A 27878-nucleotide genomic window follows, 5' to 3' on the forward strand; every position below is an offset into this window, starting at 1 on the left:
CTCTCCATGCTAACAGATGTCACCTCTCTATATAATAATGTAGCTTTATGCCTATTTCATGATTGTTGTACAATAAATAAAAAAGAATAAATAGGAACAAAATACATACTTTCCAAGGCTGTTCAATGTTTTTTAAAATTAATAAATGTCTCAGCAGGGTTACAACCTACAACAAAATTTTAATTGTAATTTTGAAATGCTAATTAGTGTCTATGCATACTAAAGAAGCATTTGCTTAAACATCTTAAAGCTTTAACACAATCTCTTCCAAGGCATAGGCAATGTCATTCTTTGACACTATTATGACACCAAACATACCTTAGCCACTTTAAGAAAAAAGTCAAGGTGAATGGGAATAAAAGTACCTTGCCTCGAGAAAATACTGGCAAATATGAATTAAGAAAATAGAGATCAAATTATTTTTTAAACTTTTGGAGGATACTTTCATACAGTTTAAATGACTTGCAAACCACAGTTTCAACTACGTCAAATACAACATTTTAAAACCACATACAGAGGAAAGGAAACTTCTAGTACAGCAGCCACCCTGCAAAATGCTCTTGTTAGTGTCTCAGAACAGCACTCCTACTTCTCTGAAGATGCAGAGCTAGACTCCGCCGGCCAAAAAGACATAAGGTAGGACATGCTAAGAAGTTAATCTATTCAAATTCTTTCTCACACTAGGCAAACTCATGATTTTCAGAGTTACATAGCAGAAGTCAACATGTGACAAGGTTAACATCTAAGACAGCACAAATCATTAAACAATAAATAGGTCTTACCAGTGAAGTGATGCCTTTTCTGCTATCATGTGCTCCTACTCTCAGAAAAACAAAAATCAAACAAAAAAACAACTTAGTTCAAATCTAACTAATCATGTAGGCAAGCCTAATTCTTCAGTAAGTCAGTTTTTTAACCAGATGGATAAAGGCCATGCTGTAGCTCTCCACAAGTATAGCAGGTAAGACCTTCCAGGACTTTCTTTTTTAAAAACAAATGAAACACACTTTTTTTTATAACTCCCACTGAAAGCTCAAGAGTTTGTCTGTAGGAGGAATTGTTTTGATTTTGTTTTTGTTTTTTGTTTTTTCCTAAGCAAAAGGCACTCTATGGGAAATAAGATACTTAAAATCTTCTGTTGGTTATACTAGAATGCCTGAGTACATCTAACTTACACTGGCTAATAACTGCCTGGTAAAAATTATATCAAGCACTTAGTTCTTAAATTTGTGATAGAGAACATAGGATATTATAGCCTAATTTTTTCTCTACTAGACACAATCAAAAATTGTAAACTTTTTTATTGTAATCTAAACAGAATTTCATAGAAGTAGGAAACACCTCATGTGATTCACAAGTATGATTGAATGAACAGTTTTAGTACAATTATTCTAAATAAGTTACTTATCTAATGAATATATAAGTCGAATCTACTTACAGAGAATATGAATTAACTAAAGTTAATTCTCTTACCAAACAAGTCTTACTAATAAAATAAAACTATATAAGATAATTGTGCAAGCAGAGGGGCATTTTGAGGAATACATTATTATGTTGCTATCATTATATAACATTTTAAAGAAAAAGGCCTTATATCAAAGCCCCACAACTTCAAAATTCAAAACTAAGCAACAGTGAATACGTGATCAATGTACAGAAACATTGACTCAAAATTCTAAGATACAAATATATGATAACTATCAAAAGCCAAGAGTCATAAAACAGTCAGAACAACCTACAGCAGTGTTCAGACACAAAGAACTCCCTTCAGAACTGTAGACAGGTTTCAACAATAGAAGGGATGGGTCAAACGCATGAAAATGACCAACAAGAGCAGATCCTAGTCTTGTTCAAACAAGATGCCAACGCTTGAGCGATTCACCAGCGCCACTCCTCAGACTTCTCAAGACAAGAGAAGAATGGATAGATGTTATCATTAAGGGTTTATTTACCACCAAAGTCCCAGGTTTCAAACACTTTATCACAGAGAGTAAATAAAGATCCCACCCATCTTCACTAGAAATCAGGTTAGAGTTCGGGGAGTAGCTCAGTGCCAAACAGTGTGTAGCTTGCACAGGTAGGCCCTAGGCTCAGTTCTAACACCAATGAGAGACACAGTGGGAAGAATGGGAAGAAACTAGATTATAGAACACTGAAAATAAAATACATATGTACAGGCTAAAATTAAATTTAGCTTTTGAATACATATACGATGAAACATCAAAATACACAAGCCTACACTTATTTTTAAAAGCACTTACAGATTAAGAATGTTTTAATTTTTTACATGAAAATTGTTTAGAATGTAATTCCTGCCACGAAAGAAGTCCTCAAAAAAGGACTGGCTGCTGTTCTTTAGCTCATTAGAATTATTGTGGCATTACTATTACTATGAAGGGCCGTTTTGCGTGTGGCATCTCAGGTAAGATAATCCGAGCTGGAATCCTGGCTCTGTAATTGACTACATCAAGTAATCACTGGACACAATGTGCGCACTGTTATTACTGAGTGTGGCACAAATGACTTTATTCATGATCCTAAACCCCTAACTCAGACATGAAGGGGAAAGGACATGCAGCTTTTACGTGACACTTGCATTCAGAGCATCTTATGTTCATCTGCATTATTAATCTGTACATACTGCTTTTTCAACATATTCTCAATAGATCACTCAATAATCAAAAGAATTAAGATTTAGAAAGACTTGAAAAGGTTGTTTTCAAGACAGACTTAATTGCTAAGGTAGCTTCCGTGTCAGAAGCCACTATTGACTATTTTCTCTTGTCAAAAAGTTTGTATCTCCCCAGGATATAGAAACAAAAGCCATATAATGAGTGACAGCTGTCCTTAATGTACTACGTTATCTCTCACCTCTTTTGCTGGATTATCTCATATTGTCACAGTATTTTACCTTGGTATCTGATATACTGTATACATGCTTATTTGGTTATTTGAAATAGGATAGGGAAGGAGGGAAAACAAGATGAGGGGTGGGGATGGGGGGAGGGAAATGGGGACTAGGACAAGAGAAAGAGTATGGATGTTTGTGAAGTAATGCATCTTCTATCTGGTGAATATAATGTAACCCTTTTATTAATTACAATAAAAAATATATGGGAAAAAAGTTTGTATCTAAAACTTTGCCTGTTATAACCCAAAAGTAATCTACACTTTAAAATAAAACCAAGAGTTGGCCAACAGTGACTTATGCCTGTAACCCCAGTCTTAGGAAGCTGAGATCTGAGGATCACAGTTCAAAGGCAGTCCTAGGAAGGAAAAGTCCATGACTCTGACCTCCAAATAACCACAAAAAATCAAATGTAGGGGCCGGGAGTTTGGCCTAGTGGTTAAAGTGCTTGCCTAGCATGCACGAAGACCCAGGTCCGATTCCTCGGTACCACATACATAGAAAAAAGCCAGAAGTGGTGCTGAGGCTCAAGGGGTAGAGCTCTAGCCTTGAGAAAGTCCAAGGCCAGCGCTCATGCCCTGAGCCCAAGCCCAAGACTGGCAAAAAAAAAAAAAAAAAAAAAAAAATCAAATGTAGAGTTCAAGGTCCAGGACTGGCATTAAAAAAAAAAAAAGCTGTTTGGCTGTTTGGGTGCTAATGGCTCACATGTGTAATCCTAGTTACTTAGGAGGCTGAGATCTGAGGCTCATTGCTCAAAGTCAGCCCAGGCACAAAATCATTGAGACTCTTATCTCTAGTTAACCACAGAAGTGGTTAAAACAGAAAAACCAAAAGTGGCGCTGTGGCTCAAAGTGGTAGAGCCACTAGCCTGAAGCACAAGAAGACCCAGAGTTCAAGCCCCATGACTGATGACCCACACCAACAGCCAAGAGCCTGAGAGTGAGAAAAACTGTCTTTTCTAACAAAGTGTGATGCTGAGGCTTGAGTGTGAGAAAGACAAACTTTTCTAACAAAGTGTGTTGCTTTAAAAGTTCCTGCTTAGGCCAGAAAGTGGAAGAGAAACTGCTTCTTGTTAAGGTTTTATCTTAACTGGTTTTTCCAAGATGAAATGAAGACACATCTCAAAAGACAAAACCTCAGATGGTTCAAGAGATAGCAGAGGATGTGGGTACATTTACATAAATATATTTTACCCTATTCAAACCAACCAATCATGTGCAGATTGTGAACCTGAGCCCAATCGTGGTGGTGAGGGGGTGAGGCAGGGAAGAGCTGACACATCTGCCCAGTCTTCTCCCTCTGCACGGGACATGACAAGACCTTACTTACCATCAGTAATCAGCCTCACTACTTGTAAAGAAATGTATTACTTCTGAGGCTTTTAACCCCCAAAATTTCACAGTGGAAAAAAAATACCAATGCTAAAGTTAGATGTTTGACATTAGAATGTCTAGAATCTAACATTTTTTTCATAAAACTACTTAAAAACACTTCCCAGAACAACTACACTAGTACTGTCCAACAGTGATACAATCAAATCACAAAAGTGATCTAAGCTAGTAGCTGCATTTTAAAAGAGTAAAACAAATGATTTCATTAATATATTGAACTTAACCTGACAAAAACATTTCAACTTGTGCTCAAGCAAGGTATTTGTTTAAAGAATGATTTGTACAAAAATGTATGACTTACACTTATGCAATAGTATTTTAGAACATCTTATACTAAATCTTCTAAATGTGAAAGGTATCTTCTGTTTACTACTCAGGTGAACATTCAAGTATTTCAGAACCTTGTGGCAGAAACACAGTGTGTTAGATACCATACAGGTTTCTCCCATTACAAACCCTGGCAATGGAAAGGAAGGAAATGAGTATCACCTCAATACCAGCTGGTAATCCTTCAATTCTTGCTATTAAAAAGAACAATGAAGCTGGGCAGGGTGGCTCACGCCTATAATCCTAGCTACTCCAGAGGTTGCGATCTGGGGATCAAGGTTCAAAGCCAGCATGGGCACTAAAGACCATGAGACTCTAATCTCCAATTAACCTCTAGAAAAGGGGAAATGGGGCTGTGGCTCAAGGGTAGGGTGGTAGCCTTGAGCTGGAGAGCTCAGGCACAGCACCCAGGTCCAGAGTTCAAGTCCCATGACCCACAAAAAAAAAAAAAAAAAGAACAATGAGGGGGAAAGTGAAGGAAGGCATGATACTGTCCAAGAAAATAAGGTATTCATTATCTAACTTATGAAATGGTAACTTCTCTCTTTGTACAACACTTTAATAATAATGAAATTATTTTTTAATTTAAAAAGAACAATGAAACAAAATCTTATCTTTGCAACTGTAATAGGTCTCACAATATAGAATCTATTTTCCTATTAATATTCTGTAAATCTTACAATTTACTGTGACCCCTTACCTCCCCTCTCAGCACAAAGTCTTGGGGCTTGAACTGTGTCTGGGCCTGGGCACTGTCCCTGAGCTCTTCAGCTCAAGCCATAGCACCACTTCTGGTTTTCTGGTGGTTAATGGTGATAAGAGACTCAGGACTTTCGGGCCCAGGCTGGCTTTGAACCTCTATCCTCAGATCTCAGCCTCCTGAGTAGCGAGGATGACAGCACACCCAGCCTGTTCTACCATTTATCCATGACAACTGAGTCCTAGATTGTTGATACTCGTGTAATTAGACAATAATAAAAAGTTAATCATACACAAAAGGAAAACTGTTTCTAATTCTAACCACTAACCACCCTGAATGTTTGTGGTTTGTTTTTTTTAACAGATTCACTGGATTTTTTTTTTAACTGAAATTTCTTTTTCCCCTAAAAATGACGAACAGTTCATTCTTCTGTCCAGTGTACATAGATCTGGAGCCATTTACATATTTCTTTTATTTAGTTTTCCTTGTTGGAATTATTGGAAGTTGTTTTGCAACCTGGGCTTTTATACAGAAAACTACCAACCACAAGTGTGTAAGCATATACTTAATCAATATGCTTACTGCTGATTTCCTGCTCACGCTGGCATTACCAGTGAAGATTGTGGTTGACTTGGGTGTGGCACCCTGGAAGCTGAAAATATTCCACTGCCAAGTAACAGCCTGCCTTATCTATATCAATATGTACTTGTCGATCATCTTCTTAGCATTTGTCAGCATTGACCGCTGTCTACAGTTGACATACAGCTCCAAGATCTACCGAGTACAAGAACCTGGGTTTGCCAGAATGATATCTGCTGTTGTGTGGCTCCTGGTCCTTCTTATAATGGTGCCCAACATGGCGGTCCCCATCAGAGACATTAAAGAAAAGTCAAATGTGGGCTGCATGGAATTTAAAAGGGAATTTGGAAGAAACTGGCACTTGCTGACAAATTTCCTATGTGTAGCAATATTTTTAAACTTCTCAACCATCATTTTAATATCCAACTGCCTTGTAATTCGACAACTCTACAGAAACAGAAACAATGAAAACGCTCCAAATGTGAAAGGAGCCCTTAGGCATATCCTTTTAGTGACCGCGGCCTACATTGTTTGCTTTGTTCCTTACCATGCCGTCCGGATCCCATATACCCTCAGCCAGACAGAAATCATCACGGACTGCTCAACCAGGATTGCACTCTTCAAAGCCAAGGAGGCCACACTGCTCCTGGCCGTGTCCAACCTCTGTTTTGACCCTATCCTATACTATCATCTCTCAAAAGCGTTCCGGTCAAAGGTGACTAAGACTTTTGCTTCACCAAAGGGACCTAAGACTCAAATAGAAAAGTCAAGGTGTGAAAATAATGCATAAATTATGGGCCATTTCATCATTTCTATCACTTCTTGCTGTATTATACCATAAAGCTACTTCAAGTTTTGAAAAAGAATCTTGGCAACAAAAAAACTACAGCTAGCAGCCAGGAGACTCATCTATGCAGAAACCCTTTTTCTCAATACAAGCAAAGATTATACTTTGCTTGGGGTGGGGGCTGGGAGTAATCTGCACTAGGGCTTGCACTCTTGTTTACCTCCCTGCTCATGGATGGCTCTCTACTACTTAAGCCAGGCTTCCAGTCAGCCATGCTTTTGTGAGTTTTTGATACCCCTTAATCCAAATGCTTGTGTAAGAAAACTAAAAAGTGCTACTGAATCAATATCCAACTGCTAATACCTTAAACCAAAAAGAATTCAGGATGTAGACCCAGAGGTCTTCACTTTATTGCTCAGAACTGATTTCTTGGCTGGGCACGGTGGCTCACGCCTGTAATCCTAGCTACTCAGGAGGCTGAGATCTGGGGATCAAGGGGCACAAAAGGACCTGAGACTCTTATCTCCAATTAATCTCTAGAAAATGGGAAGGGGGCTTGGCTCAAGGGTAGGGTGGTAGCCTTGAGCTGAAGAGCTCAGGGACAACTACCCAGGCCCAGGGGTAAGGTGGTAGCCTTGAACTGAAGAACTCAGGGACGGGACAATGCCCCTGCCAAGTTCAAGCCCCATGACCCACAAAAAAAAAAAAAAAAAAACAATTCTGGTAATTACCTTTTTTTTATGTAATTAACCATGGACACAGAAAAATGGAAAATAAATTTTTAATTACATGACAAAAAGAGAGGCTTAGTGGTTTTGAATCATTTCTGAAGGATGTTCCAAAATACAAAAAAATATTTAATTTTAATAAAACATTCATCATAATAAAAGTCTTAAAATTAAGAAATCCTGAAAATATACTCACAATTATGTTTTGTATTTAGAAAAGCAGTTCATGAAAAAAATTAACTCATGGAAATTGCACTTACCATAAAATTTCAAGGAAACATTTAGTGAACCTAAGAATCTGCTTACTACAATTTTCATTAAAATAACAAACAAACAAATCTTGGTTCACTTCAGAATTAACACATCATCCTGTTAAGACTCAACACTAAACTTCCTGCCTCATTTTCTCCATATATTTGCCATCCCATTGTTAAATCCCTAAGTTCCAAATCCATGTCCATCTCAACTACAAGTCTTCTGAGAAGCACGATCCGTGCTCTCATTTCCTCTAATAGCCATTCACTGAAAGAGGAAGGGACCCAGGAATGCCACACAGCACTTACTGCTTACTGCACTGACACCGGTGTTTGTTATTTTATAAACATTTGTGTTTCTTGTTATTCATTTATCCTGTGCCCCAAAGTATACCAAAAGTAACCACCTCCACAGAGTACATACTTAGTAAATGACTTTCCAATTGAAGTAGGAAAACATATTTAGACATCAATTTGAACCATTCAAATGCTTTTAGTGAAAAGTTACCGATACAGAAAATTCTGCTAAAGTTAGCCAGTCTATAATATCATACCACAAACCTGGACCACATTAATATATATAGTATATGATCCGAATTGTAACAAACGCAGCAGCCAATGCAAAAACTCACCTGTTACCATCATGAGTATGCCATGAGTATGGCTAATCAGACACATACCCCCAATAATACCCTTCTAATAAAGTAACCAGTTATAAACTTAGGGGAGCAATAGCTTACCAGAGGTATAGGGAAATGTGTTGCATACTGCAAGTGACGGAGGAGGTCATAATTAGATGGAAAAATTAAGTCTCTTGACTTTTCCCTCTTCATTAACTTCTCACCATTCACTGACATCCTCTTGCCCAAGGAAGGGTTGATATTCTCACAGGACTCTCCAGGCATGGGAGAAAAAATCTAAGTCATGTAAAACAAATATTAGAGATTATAAATGGAAGGATAGTAGCAAATTACAGAGCTATGTACTAGCACTTCAAACAAACTAGATGCTCATAAAATAGTGTCTTTTCCTACTTAACTTTTGAGCAAAGCTATGTAGAAATTTTGTTAATTTTAATGAAATTCTCAAACGAAGCAATAAGAGTACGTCAGGATCATACTTCACTTTCGAAGGTGGAAAAATGAAAAGCAAACACAGGTTAACAAAAAAAAAAGGATGAGTCATACCACCCCAAGGACCAGAGATAAAAGGTAACACCCCCCCCCAAAAAAAATGCAGCCATAATAATAATGAACTCTTAAAGACAGTGAATAGTGCACATCAAGGTTTCAGCCTGTGCCTCAGACTGGCATTTCTATAGAAGTACACACTGAGATTCATGAAACACGTTACAGTGAGAGGCAACAAAAGAATGAATCCGAACATATGGAGCCAAGGGAGCTATTCTTTAGAAGCTCAAGACATAGACAGCAAATCAACATGGACTGTCATAGTGAAACTACACTCTCACATCCTGAGAGATGATGATCCAAAAGGAACTCAAGTATCAAACATAGTCCACTAGGAGAACTGGAGTTCCATGTAGACAGGGGGGAAAGCAACCGAAACTTAAGGTAAGCTGGGGTGAGACAGTAGAAAGCCATGATCCTTGTGACTTAGGGTGGAGAATGGCAGGGTCTGTTTTCCTCACAAGTATGAAAGTCATTCTCAAACATGCGACAAGACATAAAAGGGATGGAGACAAGAGTGGGTGGGTTAAATGTCAGTAAGAACTGAAGGTTGAACCTACTGGAAACTCCGAACCAAAGTCAGTTTTAAAGTCACTCTTGTCTACTTCATCGAAAATGTTAGTGGTTCCTGAGTCAAGACCCATATGCGCCATAATACTCTGTTCCTGGTGAATGCCAGAGAAAGAAAGTCACATTGTAAATGCTGCAACTTAAGAAAGTAAAGCTAGAAGGTGACACTATTCAAAATGAAATGTACTCAATAGCTGACTTAACTGTAAGCCTGCCGTACAAATAAAAATTTTAAAAAGAAAAAGAAAAAGGAAAGTGAGGTTACAACCTGAGAGTGAGAGTTTTAACTATTCCCTTCTCCCTCACTCTCTTTCTTTCCCCTGCTTCGAATGGTCACAGTCTGCTCCCTCCCCAGAAGGGAGTTTTAACTCTCACAGCAGAGATCCAATCTCACACAGATTCAATCTTTCATTAATTGAAAAATGTAAGATGCATTCTGACTAAGACAGAATCTCCCACCGTGAGGAAAAGGGTGGTGTATGAAATGAGCAGCAGCACACTGGGGAAATGTGCTCCTTGAATGAAAACTCAAACGGGCTTTATGGCCAAAGCAAATTCAGTTTGGAATACAAGATTAAAAGAAAACTAGAAGCTACAAATATATAAAACTAGAGGCAGTCATGAGGCTAGAACTCAGGGTCTGGGCACTGTACTTGGGCTTTCTCAAGGCTAGCCGTTCTACCACTTGAGCCACAGCACCACTTCTGGCTTTTTCTGTGCATGTGATGAATCGAACTCAGGGCTCCACGCAGCTAGGTGAGCACTCGACAAGTAGGCCACACTCCTGGCCCCGCATTATCAGTTTAATCTATAAAAAACATTTTTACAGCTGGTCATATATCTCTTCATTATACAGTCTTGCAGTAGACAAAAGAAAATTCTGGAAGATAGTTTAAATGATCTTTCTGAGTAAAGAGGTAGAAGTACACAACCAAAAAAATCAACCAGTCATCAGTCGATCACTACGTTATCCATACCTCCATTTTCCCATCATGGTCCTTTAAATAGTGCTCATCCACATGATCCCCAGCTGGTGACTGTGGTCCAGTGACTGACAAGTCTCCCCGGGAGATGAGAGTGCACATGTATGCATCATGGGAGAAGACGTCGTGGCGGATAAACTCACAGAAGAGCAGCACCAGATTCACAAACTCCACCTTCTCACATTCACTGTTGGGATCCGCTGAGGACAAACACATCCAGTCAGAACTTCCTCAATTCCAACTGGTAAAGCCTAATGACATGTTCGTGCCTCTTCATAAGCAATCTTTCTTTTTTCGTAAAGCTTTTGGCAATAAATATGAGGCTCCAGCATTGTCACAGAGCTGACAAGCAGATTTTCTGATTCTTCAAACTCCTGTTAAAAAGATTGCCTAGCACCCTGGACACAATTTCTAGGCTAATGACAGAAGTTCCCAACAACTGCATGAGCATGCACATACTGATGCAATTATGAAGCATGGCAGACTACTGTCACCCAGGGTTACAGTTTATGGCTATTTTATACCTATTTGGGGGATATATATGTGCACTGTTTCAAAAAAAGACTTCAGAAAAGAATTTAAGAGTAGTATTGGGGGAAAAGCAGTAAAAAACAGTAAAAAGAACACAAAGATGCAACTTTTTAGCTTTTCATTTATATAATTCACACAGCACATCATCTATATAACTCATAGCGTGACTTTCAATATCACACCTATATTCCAAAGCCTTTTTACATTGATGCCTTGGGGATAATGCTAAAACACTTAAGACAAAGCCTGCACAGCTTAGTCACTGGCATCATCACATTCACAAACACCAACAGGAGGCAGATTTACCCAGAGCACTCATCTTACCCTAACCTTGGCCTGTCTCCTGTCATCCACTATCACAGTGAAAAACAGCTTTTCTTTTTCCTTTTGGTCAGTCCTGGGTCTTGAACTCAGGGCCAGGGCACTGTTCCTGAGCCTCTTTGTGCTCAAGACTAGCACTCTACCACTTAAGAGCCACAGCACCACTTCTGGTTTTTAAGTGGTTAATTGGAGATGAGTCTCATGGACTTTTGTGCCTGAGCTGGCTTCAAACTGTGATCCTCAGATCTCAGGCTCCTGAGTAGCTGGGACTACAAGTGTGAGCCATTAGCACCCAACTACAAACAGCCTCTTCACAGGAGACAGACTAGTCCTTTCCACAGACAGACGTTAACACAACCCACAACTAGCTAAGGACAGGAGGAGGCAACAAAGGGGTAACCAAGGGAGCTGGGAGACATGAGGCAGAGCTGCCAGTTTCCATGCTAACCATATGTTCTGCTATTAGGATCTCAGCTGCCCTTCCACTTCTCTGCTTCCTTTTCTTGTGTTACCACTCCCTATATTCCACTGTCCAGGTTGGCTGCAGTACTGACACTCACCCTCCTGTCAAACCATTCAAAGAAAGCCCCTTATCCCCAAAACCCTCAGAGCTCCAAAGATGGCGGTAGGAGTACTGGGTGTTCTCCTGATGTTGTATCTCCTTCCCTCTCCCACCTCTTCCCTCTTCCCCACTCACTCTCCTCCCCGTTCCTTCTCATGCTCCTTGCTCTCTTTCTCTCATTCAGTCCTCCCTTCCCTATTGTTTGCCTCCCTCCTCTGCCCTTTTTTCACCTTTCAGTTTAACATGTTTCTGTTGTTCTCTAACTAGCTAAGATTCTCTCTTGTATTTTATTCTATGAAAACCTTAGTTTCCATATAAGCCAACACTGCTTTCACAAATAGTTTTATTTATTTTTTTGCTAGTCCTAGGCCTTAAACTCAGGGCCTGAGCACTATCCTTTGGCTTTCTCAAGGCCAGACCTCTACAACTTGAGCCACAGCACCATTTCCAGCTTTTTCTATGTATGTGGTACCAAGGTAATGAGACAGCCATCTCTTTTCCAATGTGGGAAAAATGCTAATGGGAACTCACTAAAACACACATTATATTAAGAGCCAACGACTTTAGAGGCAAATAAGAATCAACAGACACACATGTGTAAACACACACACACACACACACACACACACTAGTCAATCCCTTGTCTGAAAGCAAACTTTACTTACACAATGAAGGAGCCTGTGTGTCTAAAAACCTTAGAAGAACACTCTGGAAAACAGGCAAACTGGATCCAGTAAGAGAGGCTGAAGAAATAGATTCCTTCTCATCTAGCACTTCAGACTCACCACATCTCTACAGGTTAAAAACAAAAAGGGTTAATTATAGCGGCAATGAATTTTCTAGTTTTTACTAACATAGCAGCAATGAATTTTAACATTTGATTTCCAAGATACAATACAAAATGACTTTAGATTTCTATACATATTTCAAAATCATGTGTCAAAGGTGCACATTTATCCTGGCTACTCAGGAGGCTGAGATCTCAGGATTGTGGTTCAAAGCCAGCCTGGGCAAAAAAGTCCATCAGACACTTATCTCCAATTAACCAAGGAACAAAAGGTGCATGGTATCCTTAATATGTGGATATTAGATCCAAATAGTACAAGAGCAATGACTCAATATTTGGGTACCCAATGTTATGGACATGATATTGGAGATATAAACGTAACTATATAGACATAAAAATTTATGACTCTACAGACATAATGTTTTATTACATAGGTTAATATGTATCTATAACATACAAACCCTCAGCTTAATTTTAATTATGTTCTAAAATCTAAATGCCAGTGATTGTAAATAGATTCTCTTCTTGAAAACTTGTTTGTTAAATATGACATTTGAGATATGATGTAAAAGTCAAGGTTAATAAATTCTTTAAAAAAATTTTAAATCTTTTGAGAAAAATGGAATTTTAGAAAAGATACCTTTAAGGCCTATCAAAATTACTAAGAAGCTATGCATGAATGTCTTCTGAAAGCACCCTGAACACCCAGGTGCCTGGGCAAAGAGGTGTAAAAAAAGCAACCTCACAAAGCAGTCACTCGTAACATATGGGAAAAAGCAACGATGGGTATTTCTAATCTGTTCACTATGTGATGGGTTGCCTGCTATATCTTTGCAGCCAATATTGTCTTTTTTTCTTGCCAATACTGGGGGCTTGAATATTTTCAAATTTGAATTTCAACAAAGTGATCTTTTTCTTTTTTGATGAGCAAGGCATCCCTAACAGGAAGAAACAGCTATAAAGATGTTCTTCCCATTTCATTTTTTAAGTAGCTTCATAGAAGTCAATGGATTATCCACAACACAGAGAACTTCTACTATGTACTGTGCCTGTTCCAGAAGACAAGGGAAAAAAGCCTGGCTGGACAGGCAAGGTCATGGTGCTCACATTTACATTGAATTAAACCATAAGCAAAACAACTACAGTGATGTGTGGTTAATAAGGAAGGCAGTGATGGGAGAGAACGGCAGAGGTGTGGGTGCAAGGCTTCAGAACCAGCAGTCAGGGACTTCCCTGACAGGGACTGGCTGCCTGGAAACGCTGCTCGGGAAGTCATGCTCATGAAACAAGAATACTACAGAGAAGATTTGCATGCAAAGTTTGGAGAGAAGAATTTGCCATCCAGGAGGAACATCAAGAGCAAATGTCCCAAAGTCCAAGTGAATTCTGTATGCTGAGGGAACACAAAGAATGACTCCAGGGCTAGAGCCAGGAGCCACGGGTGTAAGATAAGGCAGGGAAAGCAAGAAGGGTCTGGCCATGGTAATAACACTCTCCCCAGCAGACTTCTAGTAATCTTGTCATATTTCTAGAAGATCATTCTGGCTCCTGGACAGAAATGGAGAGGAAGAAGGAAAGAGAAAGACCTAGGAGGACAGAAGTTCTCCATGTGGTACTGCTCCTCTCCAGATAAGACACCTTCCCTATGGCCATCTCTGCCAATGCCTCAGGCAGAAAAGCTTGTTCAGAAAATTCCCCTTCAATAAGAGCTACTGTTGATGAAGTTATTTAAGAGATTTTTCTTTATAATGAATATCTGAGGTTTTAATGGCTCTGCCTAAGACAGGCAAATAATCTCAAAACTGAATCAAACTGGTATCTATAATCCTAATCAAAACTTTTAACCGAGCCAGGCACCAGTGGCTCACATCTGTAATCCTAGCTACTCAGGAGGCTGAGATCTGAGGACTTCAATTCAAAGCCAGCCCAGGCACAAAAGACCGTGAGACTCTTATCTTCAATTAACCACCAGAAAACCAGAAGTGGCGCTATGACTCAAGGGGTAGAGCTCAAACCTTGAGGAGTGGAAGAGTTCAGGGACAGTGCCCAGGCCCAGAGTTCAAGCCCCATGACCAACATGGGGGGAAGAAGGGAGAAAACATGTACTTAACGGCTTTAGTAAAGTGTTTAAGTATTTTTGAATTCACTAAAAAAACAATGTGTCTTTAAAATTAATAAAAGTGTATGTATACTTGCTTGTGCATCTGCTAAGCTGCATTAAAAATACATCAATCTCACAAATGCTATTTCTTTATACTAAGCCAGATAATAAAAGTTTTATTTTATAGGATACATTTCTTAATTAATCAGGAATACAAACTGACTGAATGAATTTCAAGTCATCCTCTTTAAATTAACTGACACACCCTCCCTTTTCTCAAGAGGAAAGAAAAACTAACACCATCAAGGTAAGAGAGAGGTCATCCCCTTGTAGGAAGGAGTGTGTGACATCCAACAAACAGAAAGCCCCAACCTACCTCTGCCTCAATTTCTGCTTGCCTCTTCTCCAAGAGTTTGGCCACAGCCATGGCCCTGTGTTTGCCTGAGCGCTTGCAGCTCACAGCCCATTCACACAAAAGTGTCACCACAGCTTCATCATTAGGAACAACCTAAGGACCAGGAAAAAGGAAACCAGCAAAGTGAAATGTCCCTTCACTCCATAGTAGGGAGAGAGCAATTGCAGTTTTGAAGCCTTAAAGAGCTTGCTTGCCATGTTTCATTACAGCAATGTTAGAAAATAGGTCCAAATCATTTTTAACTTAAATATGTAAAAATTTAGCCATAAAAAAGGAAATATCAGTTACAATGAATCTGTGACAATTCTAGAATTACTTTCCTTGTAGATAGAGGCCTTCACACAGTCATAACCCAACCCATCACAGAGAAAGAGAAATGGCCACTGAGCAGTAAGAATGGCTGCTACAAAGTCCACACACCTCACCGTGAACACCAGGCCTCACCCTACTCACAACACTGTCAAGCCCAGTTATCAAATGCTTTGCCTCAATGAGAAATGAGGGAGAGGAGCCAGAATGCTGATCGAAGACCATTCCCGTCAGAAACAACAAATGCAAGGGTTGAAAGAGAAGCATCAAAAAGAACCGCTTTTAAGCAGGGAAGTCAACAAGTGGCCTAAGTCTGTGCAGGGTACAGCCCAGTACCCAGCACCCTGGGTCCCGAAAATATGCTGCAGCGACTGAGGGGAGGGACTCAGGGGAACAGCAGCAGAACAGCAGCTGGGTGGTCGGGAGGTGGCAGCCACGGTGCTTCTCTGCTTTCCTCTTACAGGGCCCATGCCACGCAGTAGAATGCCAACTGCACCATTTTATTTTTAATATTTTCCAACAGGTAAACATTATGCTAGACAAAATGTGAATGCCATGTGAGCAGCTCTTAACAGTGCAGAATCCCAAATTCAGGGAAAACTACAATACAGTTCCAAGTACATTCCTGGAAGAAAATTCACATACATCTAGCCCAATGTTTCCTGTGAACTTTGAAAGAGAAACCTATGAAAGGCTTTAAGTACCAGCAAATAGTCCATATGATGAAAATCAGCTTAATCCAAATATTCATCCTACCCGACTCTAATCAAGTTAAGTTATCTGGGGCAGATACCTCAGAGGGAGCCCTGGGTCTCTTAATTTAACAAAGGAAACAATTCCATTAAAGTACATATATTTGAATGTAACACTGAAAATGGAGACAAAAGTGAGAAGTGGGTATTGACATCTAACCCAAGTCAAGGAGTAAGGCCTGTGGCCTGCTTTCACTCATTTTTATGTGGAAGCATTATTGTTTTTTTTAAATTTTTACTTATCCACCATTCTTCCCCATTCTCCTGAGAATACGAGGCACAGACCCTTGGGCTGGGGATATGCCAAAGTGGCAGAGGGCTTACTGAACATGCACAAGGCCCTGAGCTTGACTGAACACAGGAAATGCAAAGGGCCTAAAGGAAAACAGACATCACAAAGCTCAGGCTTGGAGGAAAATATATGTGGACAAGCGCAATCTTGAGGAAACTAGGTTTCAAATACTGGTGGCCAGAACTGGGTTAGAAGTCCCATGCTCAAGGTAAATAAAGAGTATTTTCCAGATTCAAAATCTCTGTTAACCAAAAACTCAGCACAGATGCATATAAAACAAACACATGCACATTTTAAGTGGTCTGGTGTGGCTTTAGGAGCAGGATATGTCTAGCTGCTCTTTAATTTCTCAGGACAGTTTGCTTCCGGGGCCCCTGAAGAAGTGAAAGGCAGCTCTTCCTGCCACCTTTGGAAAATCCTTTCTATCCAAGTCCCCCAGGAAACCAAAGAGGCCGTCACAAACAAGGACAGGAGCCAAGAGGAAGGAAGTGTTACAAAGGCTGAGGTAGGAGGCTGAGGGGCCCCTCCCTGCTGCCTGGGGCAAGCTCAGAGACCAGTTGGTGCTGGGGGAGGGAGAGGGGCCACAGCCCACACCACACCTCCCTCCGATGGCTGTGGGCTCTCACTCTGTCTCCAACACACAGTGTAAATGTTTCTGGAACACAAAACATAAAAGTAGGTAAATATAGTTCACAGGCACCAGCAGCAGCTCAACAGTGACCAGCACCTAAGCTCCCACACCCAGTAGACACTGCTTAGCCTGAGATGTGGACTTTCTAGGAAATTTCACATATAACTTAATGCTGCATGGGTATAGGATTAGAATAAATAACCATAAAGTTCTTAGGGTTTCTTTTTCTACCAGCTACACCCAAACTCTTGTACAAAAGCTCTATCAGATTATGTGTAAGTGGGGAATGAGAAGGCTAAAAAAATAGTGAAAGCAGAAGGCAGGCCTGCACCAGGAGCAAATAGCTTCACTCTAGTCACCTCAGGCAAGGCCCAGACCTCAAATGTCTTTATCTGATGCATGACAGCTCCCACTTGTCCTTTACCTAATATTGAAAGCCATTACACACATACTAACCTAGGCCCCCTGTCTTCTTCCATCTGCACAGATACTCTTCCTACAAGGGGAGTGGGAAAGATCAGACTTTACCTCAGCAGTTCTAAAGAAAAAAGAGGGAGGGTAAAGCTGGAGTTTCGCAAGCAGCTGTGGTAAAGCAGTCTGTGCAACCCACAGCACAGCAAGACTAGACACAGCTTCTAGTAAGAGCAAGCCTCAGACTCACTCAGCTACAACTTATCTATCCTGTTGTCTAAATCCTGAGACAAATTACAAAAACCCCAAAAAGGAAGTACATTTTTAAAAAGATGGGTTTCTAAATCTAAACACACCGACTAATCCAAATCCTCTTGTCAGATACCAACTTCCTCACATTGGCTTTCCTGATGTAAGCCTAATAACAATGGCTATTTTACTATTACTCACAACAGAATTTCTGAAATATGTTTATATTGTGCTTCACAGTCCTCATAATGCTCGTGGTCCCTTAGAGGTTAACAAAGTGGGTGATCTACCTAAGGAAGCAGGGTGCTGGGCGCAGGTTCCGGAGTCACTCAGCTGATCAGATCAGCACCCTGCTGTATGTAGCTCATACGTAAACTGACAGATTCATTAAGTGACTCAGTTGTGGAATCCGTAGTAAAGGGAAACAGAAGGACAAAACTTCATCATTTCTAAGACCATGTTTTTAAGATTAATTCAGTGTTATATATTATAAAAGGTCTAGCCACTCAGATTTTTTTTCTAAATAGGTGGCTGGTTACAGGCAGAAATGTATTTTCGTTTTGTCTTCTCATAAAGCAGTACATTAACCACAAAACCATGGTGCACTTGCTCACATCATCCCCTTCCAGAGTTGGGTCAGCACTGGGTCCAGTGACTGAGTGGGGGCAGCTTAGCCACTCCTAAGGTGCCTTGGTCTTAGCCCCAAGTACATATCGCCCTCTGGTGGGCTTTTCTGGGAAAAACTGTCACTATGCACCTATTACCTACACGCTACACAACCATAAAAAATTTGTTCATTATAAACTTTCAGATGACTGCAAGTGTATTGTTTTATTTGGGGGGACTTCTAGTCTCTTCCACTGATTTTAGGTCTACTTTTTGTGCCAATACCAAGCTGTTTTTGTTATTAGGGCTCTGCAGTAAAGTTTAAGGCCTGGTGGTGTGCTAAACACCCATAATGCTTTTTTTGCCTAGAACTGCTTTGACTATTCTACGTCTTCTCTGTTGTTTCATATGAACATTTGGTTGTTTTCCATATCTCAGTAAAGAATATCATTGGGATTTTGATGGGGATTGCACTGAAGTTGTATATCATATTTGGCAGTATACCATTTTCACAAATTTATTCTACCTATCCCTGAACATGAAAGGTCTTTCCATTTCCTGGTGTCCTCTTTGATTTCTTTAAATATAGTAGAAACAGAAGTTTAATTTCTACCAAAGTGAAATGGTTCTTTTCTCTCTTGAGATAGATGCAAGAACCCTGAAGAGGGTGTTAAAAAATATCACAATATATAATCTGTCTTGATATTTAGAAACATAACAATATAAACGTTTTCTGTTTCTCCTGAAATACTTGTGGACAATGTGACTTCCTTGAGGGAAGCTGGATGATACAGTCCAGATAACAATGAGCAGCAGAAACTCAGCAATGCAAACAAGTCTTTGAATTCTGGATATCTCTACATCTATGTATGAAAAAAATCACAGCACTCTGGAAGCCCTATTATCTAACTATGTCCTTGTCACAAAGGCAGTTGAACGGCATTCACTGGCAAGAACATAGTAGCATTCATTTTGCTTCAGTGAACAGAGAACTTTGCAGAACAAAATCATCTCTCTTGATGTACAAAAGCAGATCTACAGAGTCACAAGAGTGGAACCGCCAGTCAATCTATTTCATGCTCCATCTAACAATGAATCCTATTTGGCACCTATAGTCTTGATCATAGTCTGTAAGAATCCCTTATTAGAGGAACAATCTGGTATGGGTATCAGGCTCATATAAGGCAGAAAAAGGAAAGGAAAGGTTCAGGCTTTTTGTTGATTCACCTTTCATCTCCATGGATGCATTCCTAGAGGCTATCATGAAAGTTGCCCCTGCTAGTATCTTCAGTCTTATCCCTTGATTCCTTTTGTGTAGCATAGCTCTGTGTAAAGTGAAGATGGGCATTTTTGTTGTTGCTGTGGGGAACCAATTCTTTTTCTTTCTCCCAAGTAGATTGGTAAAACAAATTAATTCAAAGTATTATGTTTATAGAGCAGTCACAAATGAAGCATTCTATTACTAGGAAACCGTAAACACTGTGTTAATATTGTGTGACAACTGGGCTAGTCTATGATAATCAATTCCAGAGTCAAACATCATCAAGGTTGCTACAACTGTTTGGATATGGTTAATAATCAAATCTGTGACCAGAATAAAACAGAGTATCCTCCACAATATGGGTGAGTCTTATCCAATCAATCAAAAGCCCTAAAAGCAAGACACAGGTCCCCAGAAAAGAAGTACATGCCTCTAAAAGGACTTCCGACTCAACACTTCTGTAAGTTTGTACTTTACCTACACACTTGCCACCCCCACATTCAGAAGAGCTGAAAAGACATCACTATCTCCTCTACCTAGAGATATAAATGTATACACACCACACATACACAGTGTTAGTTTTCTTTATTGGTTCTAAATCTCTGGAGAATTCTAACAGTATTTAAAGACTTTTCAGACAATGACCACAAATTTTCACACACTGTCCTCTGCTTGACTGTCTATTAATATACCTTTCCTCTACATTCAGCCAAAGCATGGTATAAAGTCCAATCACAAACTACATTAAGGTAAACTAAAAGGAAGGGGATGGCAAAAGAGCCAAGAGAAGTCCTTCTCATCAGTATCTTGAAGTACTCACCCCAAGTGACATCAATACTACTGACCCACTGCCATCCAACAAAAGAAAAAAGAAAAAAAGAAAGACTTCAAGGTCCATGCACTTCATTAGACATCACACACAAGTCACAGAAAAAGCTGTCAGAGCTTAAAGAAGGAGAACGTATTAAGCAAGCTTTACTTTTTGTCTGATCTGTGGGGGTCAAGGAAGGGCACAGAAATGAAGAAACAAAGGATGACCAATGCTCAGTGGACCCGATGCTGAAGATGAATGATGCAACTTGTGGGCGGGGACAGATTGGGAAAACTGGGAGAGAATAAAAGAAGGGGTGACATTGAACAAAATGACTTACAAAATGGTAACTCTGGTACATGACCTCTGTACCAATTTTTTAAATATCAAATTAAAAAAAGAAATAAGCTAAAAAGAGGAAAAGAATAATATATTAACTATACCTCTTGGTTATCTTTGTTTTGGTTTGCCCAGAAAATCTTATGATAAAGAGTTTCCATTGAATTGCTAGAATCTGTTCGATCAAAACAGTGACGATCCAAGACTTCCAGTGTGTGCAAAACCCGACTAATAGTCACCCCTGGATGCAGAAAGTAAGCAAATAGTTAAGCTGAAGAGACCAAAGAAAGCCAGACAGTGTAGTATAAAATCATCAATAAGTGCAAGGCAATAGGAATTTTAATTATCGTTCTCAGCATTTACTAACATGCAAAGAACTGCCAATACCACCCCACATGACATTCTTAACACAGCCCGTATTCATAAGGCTTAGCTGAAGAAGGGCTCTGTCTCAACACTTCCTTCATTCATGTGGGTGTCAACACTCCAAAGCACTCACTCTTTTGTCGTGTTCTGTACCTGCTGTTGACTCTTGACACTTGTCAAAAGACCACCGTACTTCCACTGCACGACCTCTTTGTTTTATCTGCTGCTCTACCTCATAAATCCTTGCCCGAACCTGAAAGAAAATTGCTTCTAATTAAATTGTGCTTGAGAAGCCTCTGTGGCTATCTAAAAATCAAGCTTTTCTGAACGAATAGAATTCCCTACAGTGAGCCTCAATCTTGGCCCACTAGCCTGAGACCCCCCCCCCCAACCCACTGTAACAAAAGACTACCTGCTGGTTGAAAGCTGTGTTTCTCTCCTGCCCGGCCTCCCTCCTCCCCTCTTCCCCCCCTACCCCCTCCCCCCTGCTACCCCCGCCACCCGCCTGGGCAGCCTGGAGGATGCCACCTGCAGCAGATCCAGGGGGGAGCCCAGGAAGGAAAAAAATGCAGAATGCAATCCAAGAAGTTAATTGATTACATTTTACATTTACATGTGGTAACTCAATGTCAGTTCTGGATAGCAAATGCACATAAAAACACCTATCCAGGTGCTGGTGGCTCACATCTGTAATCCTAGCTACTCAGGAGGCTGAGATCTGAGAACCACAGCTCAAAGCCAGTCTAGGCAAAAGTCTGTGAGACTCTTATCTCCAATAAACTACTGAGAAAAAGCCACAAGTGGTAGTGTGGCTCAGGTGGTAGTTGAGCAAAAGCAGCTCATGAAGAGCTAGCTCACAGGACTTGAGTTCAAGCCTCAAGACTGGCACGAAAATTAAAAAATAAATAAACAACTACAAAAACAGTAAGTAGTAAAATATATTTAATACACCAAAAAGAAAGGTACAAATCAAGTTACCAATGTTTTGGCCATTAAAAAAAAAAGAAAAACTGATAAAAGGATCTTATTCTAACATAAGGCTTATTCTAACTCCTGAGGTTCCACTTGCAAGAATTCTTGAAACAACATAGTCCTAATGATATAACACTATCACAAACTATAGTTACTGTCTCAGTGACAGAACTGTCAGCAACAATTACCCAGCATGAGAACAAAGAGCAACCCTCATGAATCTCTGTGGCTCAACATAGGCAAGGGAAACCCAAAGGTCTCCCAGAGAGAGAGAGGGGCAGAGCTGGGATTGGAGCTCGGGTACCACAGGTGCTAACCAGATACTTGGCCCGCTAGCCTGAGAATCCCCCCAACCCACTGGAACAGAAGACTACCTGCTGGTTGAAAGCTGTGTTTCCCCCAGGCATGGGTAGGCTGGAGGGCGCCACCTGCAGCAGATCCAGGGGGGAGCCCGGGTTGGTGCTCTTATTTTCATTGGTGGAATAGTTCCACACCAAGGCACTTGGGCAACAGAGAGTGACAGTCTAAGAATGAAGTAGGAAAAAACAATCCAAAAACTTAGAGAAAGGAGAAAAGTATAACAACAGGATCACAGTAAATATGACACTCTATCATAGCTATTTATTTTCCTACTGAATTTAAAATGCAAATGTATTTTCACATTCTCAACTTTTTCCAAATGGTAAGACAAACTAAGATTATTAAATTGAAAGAAAAGAAGTGTAGCTATTGAGAAACTGAGGAATATTATCATTTAGTAGCTAGTATTTTAGCACTGAAGTCAATGAAACTTTATTAAGTAGCAACTATCACTTCAAATGACATGATATTAGAACATCCAGTTTTAAGGTTATAAAACCTAAATTAATCTCTTTAAAATCTCCCAAGTAGCACAATAAGTGTTTCCTAAATAGTGGGCAGGCAATACCAGAGGTTAACAAATTTTTCTATGAAAATCCAGACAGTAAATACTTTAAGCTTACAGTTTGTCACATACTCTTCTCTTCTGATGATGTTGAAATGATCTCTTGACTTGTACATTATTTACTCACAAGCATCCTTGGGGTGACTGGCCTATTTAGTTAGCTGTCATACCATTCTCGGAGCTAGTCAGTGCTACTCTCTGGCTCTAACAAGCAGAAATACACACCAACAGAAGAGATCTATCACTGACCCAAGTTTGGTCCTAGCAACTGTGCTCTGAGTGATTGTGCTACTCTACTATCCTCTGATTCTGCACCCAAGTAACCATTAATCACTATAACCTAACCCTGTGAGGTAGTGGGACCAGTTTTCATCATCCCCCACTGACACAGGAGATACAAAGTGGCAGAAAAATGTCAGGTCTACCATAATTCTCAGTGTGTCTTATCCATTATGCTATCACAACCACTTAAGAGCAGTCTACATAAGCCCAGAGAACAAACACAATGCCTTTTGCATAAGAACAGTAAATGTGATACAACCTGAGGCCTAAAAGATATCCTTGTGTAGAGCAGATGGCAAATGCAAAGAATCTAAGTCCCTGAACTCTACCAATACATCTGTCCCCACTGGTCTACATCCCAGCCCACGCCCCCACTGCCTCCCTCCTGCCCCGATGGCCATGGATTGTCATTCCTGACCATATGGCCAGCATACCAACAGATGTCCAAAGACCACACAGCATCAATGCCTAGCAGAGCATCGCCGCCCAATGAGCAGAGGTAAACTGGGAAGTCAAAGGGCACTGTCTGTAACTCAGCTGACCTTCTCTGTGTGTTCAGTGAAGGACACTACCTAGTGGCCTTAATAAAGGGTAACTGCGATACCTCCTTCTGAACAGACGTGACAAACAGAACAGAGCAACACATTTCAGGTAATTCATAGACTTAGGGCATGAGAGTTCAAAGTTCCATGTTAAACCCATTGTTTCCCATGCCAAGCTTTAAAATAAACAAGACATGAACTTACCTGTAACATGCAACTGAGTCCATACACCAATGGGCCATGCTGTGCACAGGACAGGAAGTCCGAGAAGGCCAGCTGCACAGGGATCATGCCAGGGCCAGGGGGCCCGGGGCTAGGGGCCCCCAGGCTTGTCGTGTTTGGTCCTATCATCATGTGGGGAGAGTGGGCAGCCAGCAGGTTGGGGCTGTCACTCAGCAGCAAGGAAAGACGCCGGGCACAAAAGTAGGCAAGACGTCGAGAAAGGTAGGCTGACTGAACAAATTCATCTGAATACTAAGGAGGAGGAGAGCACACACTTCAGCCATGTCTAGGCCTCTTAGATAATAAATACAGACCTTTCTTCATCAGAAACAGCAAAACCAGAAACCCCAAAAACCTTCAAAACACTATATGAACCAGTACTATCGAGTAAAAACATAACTTGAGCTACATACATTATTTTAAATTTTCTGATAACTATTAAAAAAGTAACAGACAGGGCCAGGAGTTTGGCCTAGTGGTAGAGTGCTTGCCTAGCATGCAAAAACACCTGGGTTCGATTCCTCAGTACCACATACATAGAAAAAAAAAAGTCAGAAGTGGTGCCGAGGCTCAAGTGGTAGAGCTCTAGCCTTGAGGAAGTCCAAGGACAGTGCTCAGGCCCTGAGCTCAAGGCCAGGACTGGCAAAAAAAAAAAAAACAGACAAAATGAAAAAATTATGTTGTCGTTCCAATATATCCAAAAGGTTACCATCTGAGCATGTAATCAATCTGAAGAGTATTATAGTATACGTTTGCACTTTTTTTGCACCCTAATCTATAATCTGGCGTGTGCTTTAAATACAGGTCACACTGACCACACTCCATACCCAGTACTTGGCCGCCCCTCTGGTTACTATGGTAACACCTGGAGAGGGCACAGTTACTACTGTGTCAGAAGTGGTGATTCATTCGATACTCTTCTACATTGCTTGCTTATCACATCCTGTCCAGGATGAAAAGTTTGGACACAACTCATCCAGAGAACCTAAAGTTTAACGGTTCTCAGACAAATCATCATATTCTTTAAATGAGGTAACTGGTTTTCTTTTTACAGGCATGTTTGCAAGCAACAATACAATATGTAAACAACTGTTTGCTTAGCAGACATAGGAAAAAAGAACATGGTGAGATTACATGAAGATAAAAACCACAAAGTTAACAGGTAAATACTGCAGTTTATTGAACAGTTAAATACTGCCGTTTGTGAAAAGGTTTCTGGCCACTTCACACATCAGAGCACTTAAGATGCTTTCCCTTCTGCTTCAATAGCCATGTCTCTCTACCTCTACCTAGCTAGCCATTCTTATCAGTCTCGTGTTCTGCCCATAAAAATCAACTGTGCCGTACCTGCAACATCAGTGGTAACAAGAGCTTGAGATGATCATCATCCATTGGTCTGATTTTCTCTAGAATATCCAAGATCCATGTAAGATAATCATGCTTTTCCAGCATTCCTTCCTAAAATGAACAAAAGTATTACAATAACAATGTTAAAGAAAAAGTTTGAAAGGGACATTATCCTTCTTATGCTTAAGTGCAGTTGCACCATTGTTTTACTAATAAGAGTAAGACAGGATCTCATCAATCACAGTACCAATTCAAAATAAAATGAAGAGCTAAAGGATTTTTCATATATTTGGTTGTCCGTTTTATTTTTATTTTTTTTAATTTGGTAACCTGCTTCACCCTAAATTAGAAATTTAACAAAAACTAAAAAGTAAGAAAATTCAGAAAGTGTCCCACTTCCAGGGCATATGGGACCCTGGCAAGATTTTAATTGAGGAAATACAAGTAAACTCAAGCTCACAGAGGAGACCTGGAAATGGTGATGGTTATAAAGAAAAGTGCTGCTCATGTATGTCATTATCTCAGCTAAAACTGTAACCCTTAGCAGCCACTCTCAGTGACTGAGACTACAGCCAACATGTAAAGATAAAATCATATAGAGTGCTAGACTTGAGCAAAAGAAGCTCAGGGCCAGCACCCAGACCCCAAGTTCAAGTCCCAGGACTGACAAACAAAACCTTAAAAATCAATTTAATGTCACATGTGGGTGGTCCACACCTATAATCCTAGCTACTCAGAAGGCTGAGATCTGTGGATTGTGGTTTGAAGCCAGCCCAGGCAAAAAAGTTTCCGTGGGATTCCAATCTCCGATTAACCACTCAAAAACCAGAAGTGGTACTGTGGCTCATAGTGGTGGAGTGCTAACCTTGAGCCTAAACAGGATCAGGAACAACACTCAGGCTCTGACTTCAATTCCCAGGACTTGAGAATAAAAAAAAAAAACACAAAAGGGATTTATAGTTTAATCACAGACAAAAACAATCTAAATTGTAAATCAAGTCTTAAATACAATTTTAAGACCTATATGAACTTTAATAAAGGAAGGTATTTATAATCTTTGCCAATCTGAATAAATGAATGTGTTTACAATAGATAAAACAGAATTTTACATTAAAGCATAAGAAGAGATGGCAAATATAATCTAGCTACTCAGGAGTCTGAGATCTACAGACTGTGATTCAGAGCCAGCCCAGACCGAAAAATCCAATGTACCAGACTGTCAGCCATAGGCGGAAAAGGCCATGTGAGAGCACAAGCCTTGGTGTTCAGGCCTGGGGAGGGAGGGGAGAAAGAGAAGGGGGGAGGAAGACACAAAATTTGAAGCAATAGAAGGACAAAAAAAGTGTCTTTGCAGACACAGGCTCTCCTCTAAACAGGCTCATGCTCTTCTCTTGCACACACGTGTGTATGCTACGGATCTATTTCAGATCTCAGATATTGACTGATCAAAACACAATGATTCTTAACATTTTCAATCTGGCATTATTTTAAAGCTTTGTTTTCTACTTTAAAAGGTAATAATTTCATGTTCCTAACACATAAAGTAACACTTTCAAAAATTTTTTGCATGCAAAGAAATACTTCTTCCAAGAGCTCAGTGAAACTCATAAAAGTTCAGGGAAGGCACTGAACTTACTTCAGGACTACTGAAATATTCCTATTCTAAACAGGACTACATTTGTATGAGCTGTTTTCACTGACTTAAAAAGAACAATATTACTTCACAAAGCACCGTGTTTTGTTGTGCTTTTTAACTACAGTAAGCTCAGAAAAGGTCACTTACCACCTACATATTATACTAAAGGGGATATTTAGAAAATACATCCCTTCCTCCTTAATATGAAGATCCTACTTAACATGAAGACCCTACTTAACTCCCAGAAAACACAACTGCAGCCACATGCTGCACCATCTGGGTTCCTCTAGGACGTGTGTCCATGCAATAACGTCACCAGCCACACACATCTCAACACAGGTTCCTGACCCTTCTGCAACACACAGAGTCCAGCACACTTTGTAAAAGCAGGCCACAACATATTGCTTTTCATGGAGAAAACACCTGGAACATGTGAAATGCCAGCTTCTCATTGTACTCCCACTGCTTCATGGCCTGTTCCACCGCTGGAGGCAAAGCAACAGGACCTTCGCTTGTACTGGAAGCCATGTGGTAAAAGTCAGAAATCTTGACCAACTGTTCTCGAAGGTATCTGGTAGATATTTGTGTCCACTCTAAAAGAAAAAGTAAAAAGATTCTGAATTCTAGACAATGGTATGAGAATTACATTTTCCCTCCCTTTCCGATTATGTTGAAAGTGTCCCTGTAAGTCAAATGTGCGTGAATGCATGCATATGTGTGTGAGAGAAAGACATACACACACTGGGATTCGAACTCAAGGCCACAACTCCCAGATAAGCACTCTTAACACT

The 27878-nt window shown here is 40.2% G+C and overlaps 2 protein-coding genes across 2 annotated transcripts in view; one reads left to right on the forward strand and one right to left on the reverse strand.

The window, feature by feature from the left end:
- Med12l (mediator complex subunit 12L) overlaps positions 1-27878 on the reverse strand; it is a 177513-nt gene that overhangs the window by 118113 nt on the left and 31522 nt on the right. The window contains exons 5-15 of the mRNA XM_090323139.1: positions 27511-27680; positions 25452-25562; positions 24087-24356; positions 22508-22657; positions 21315-21414; positions 20900-21036; positions 15096-15227; positions 12497-12623; positions 10412-10617; positions 9425-9529; positions 8415-8591 (exon numbers count right to left, since the gene is read on the reverse strand). Of these exons, the coding sequence (XP_090179265.1) occupies positions 8415-8591; positions 9425-9529; positions 10412-10617; positions 12497-12623; positions 15096-15227; positions 20900-21036; positions 21315-21414; positions 22508-22657; positions 24087-24356; positions 25452-25562; positions 27511-27680 (1685 nt within the window). The remainder of the gene's footprint in view (positions 1-8414; positions 8592-9424; positions 9530-10411; positions 10618-12496; positions 12624-15095; positions 15228-20899; positions 21037-21314; positions 21415-22507; positions 22658-24086; positions 24357-25451; positions 25563-27510; positions 27681-27878) is intronic.
- Positions 571-7490, forward strand: Gpr171 (G protein-coupled receptor 171). Its single transcript, XM_090323138.1, has 2 exons — positions 571-636; positions 5690-7490. The coding sequence occupies exon 2, from the start codon at positions 5736-5738 to the stop codon at positions 6693-6695; it is 960 nt and encodes a 319-aa protein (XP_090179264.1). The 5' UTR covers positions 571-636; positions 5690-5735; the 3' UTR covers positions 6696-7490.

Source organism: Megascapheus bottae, chromosome 32 (assembly GCF_031878675.1).
Source record: "Megascapheus bottae isolate mThoBot1 chromosome 32, mThoBot2.hap1, whole genome shotgun sequence".
In the NCBI taxonomy this organism is placed as follows: Eukaryota; Metazoa; Chordata; class Mammalia; order Rodentia; family Geomyidae; genus Megascapheus; species Megascapheus bottae.

Excerpts from the sequence above, each read along its gene's own strand:
- Gpr171 (XM_090323138.1), top strand. The coding sequence starts at position 5,736 with ATGACGAACAGTTCATTCTTCTGTCCAGTGTACATAGATCTGGAGCCA.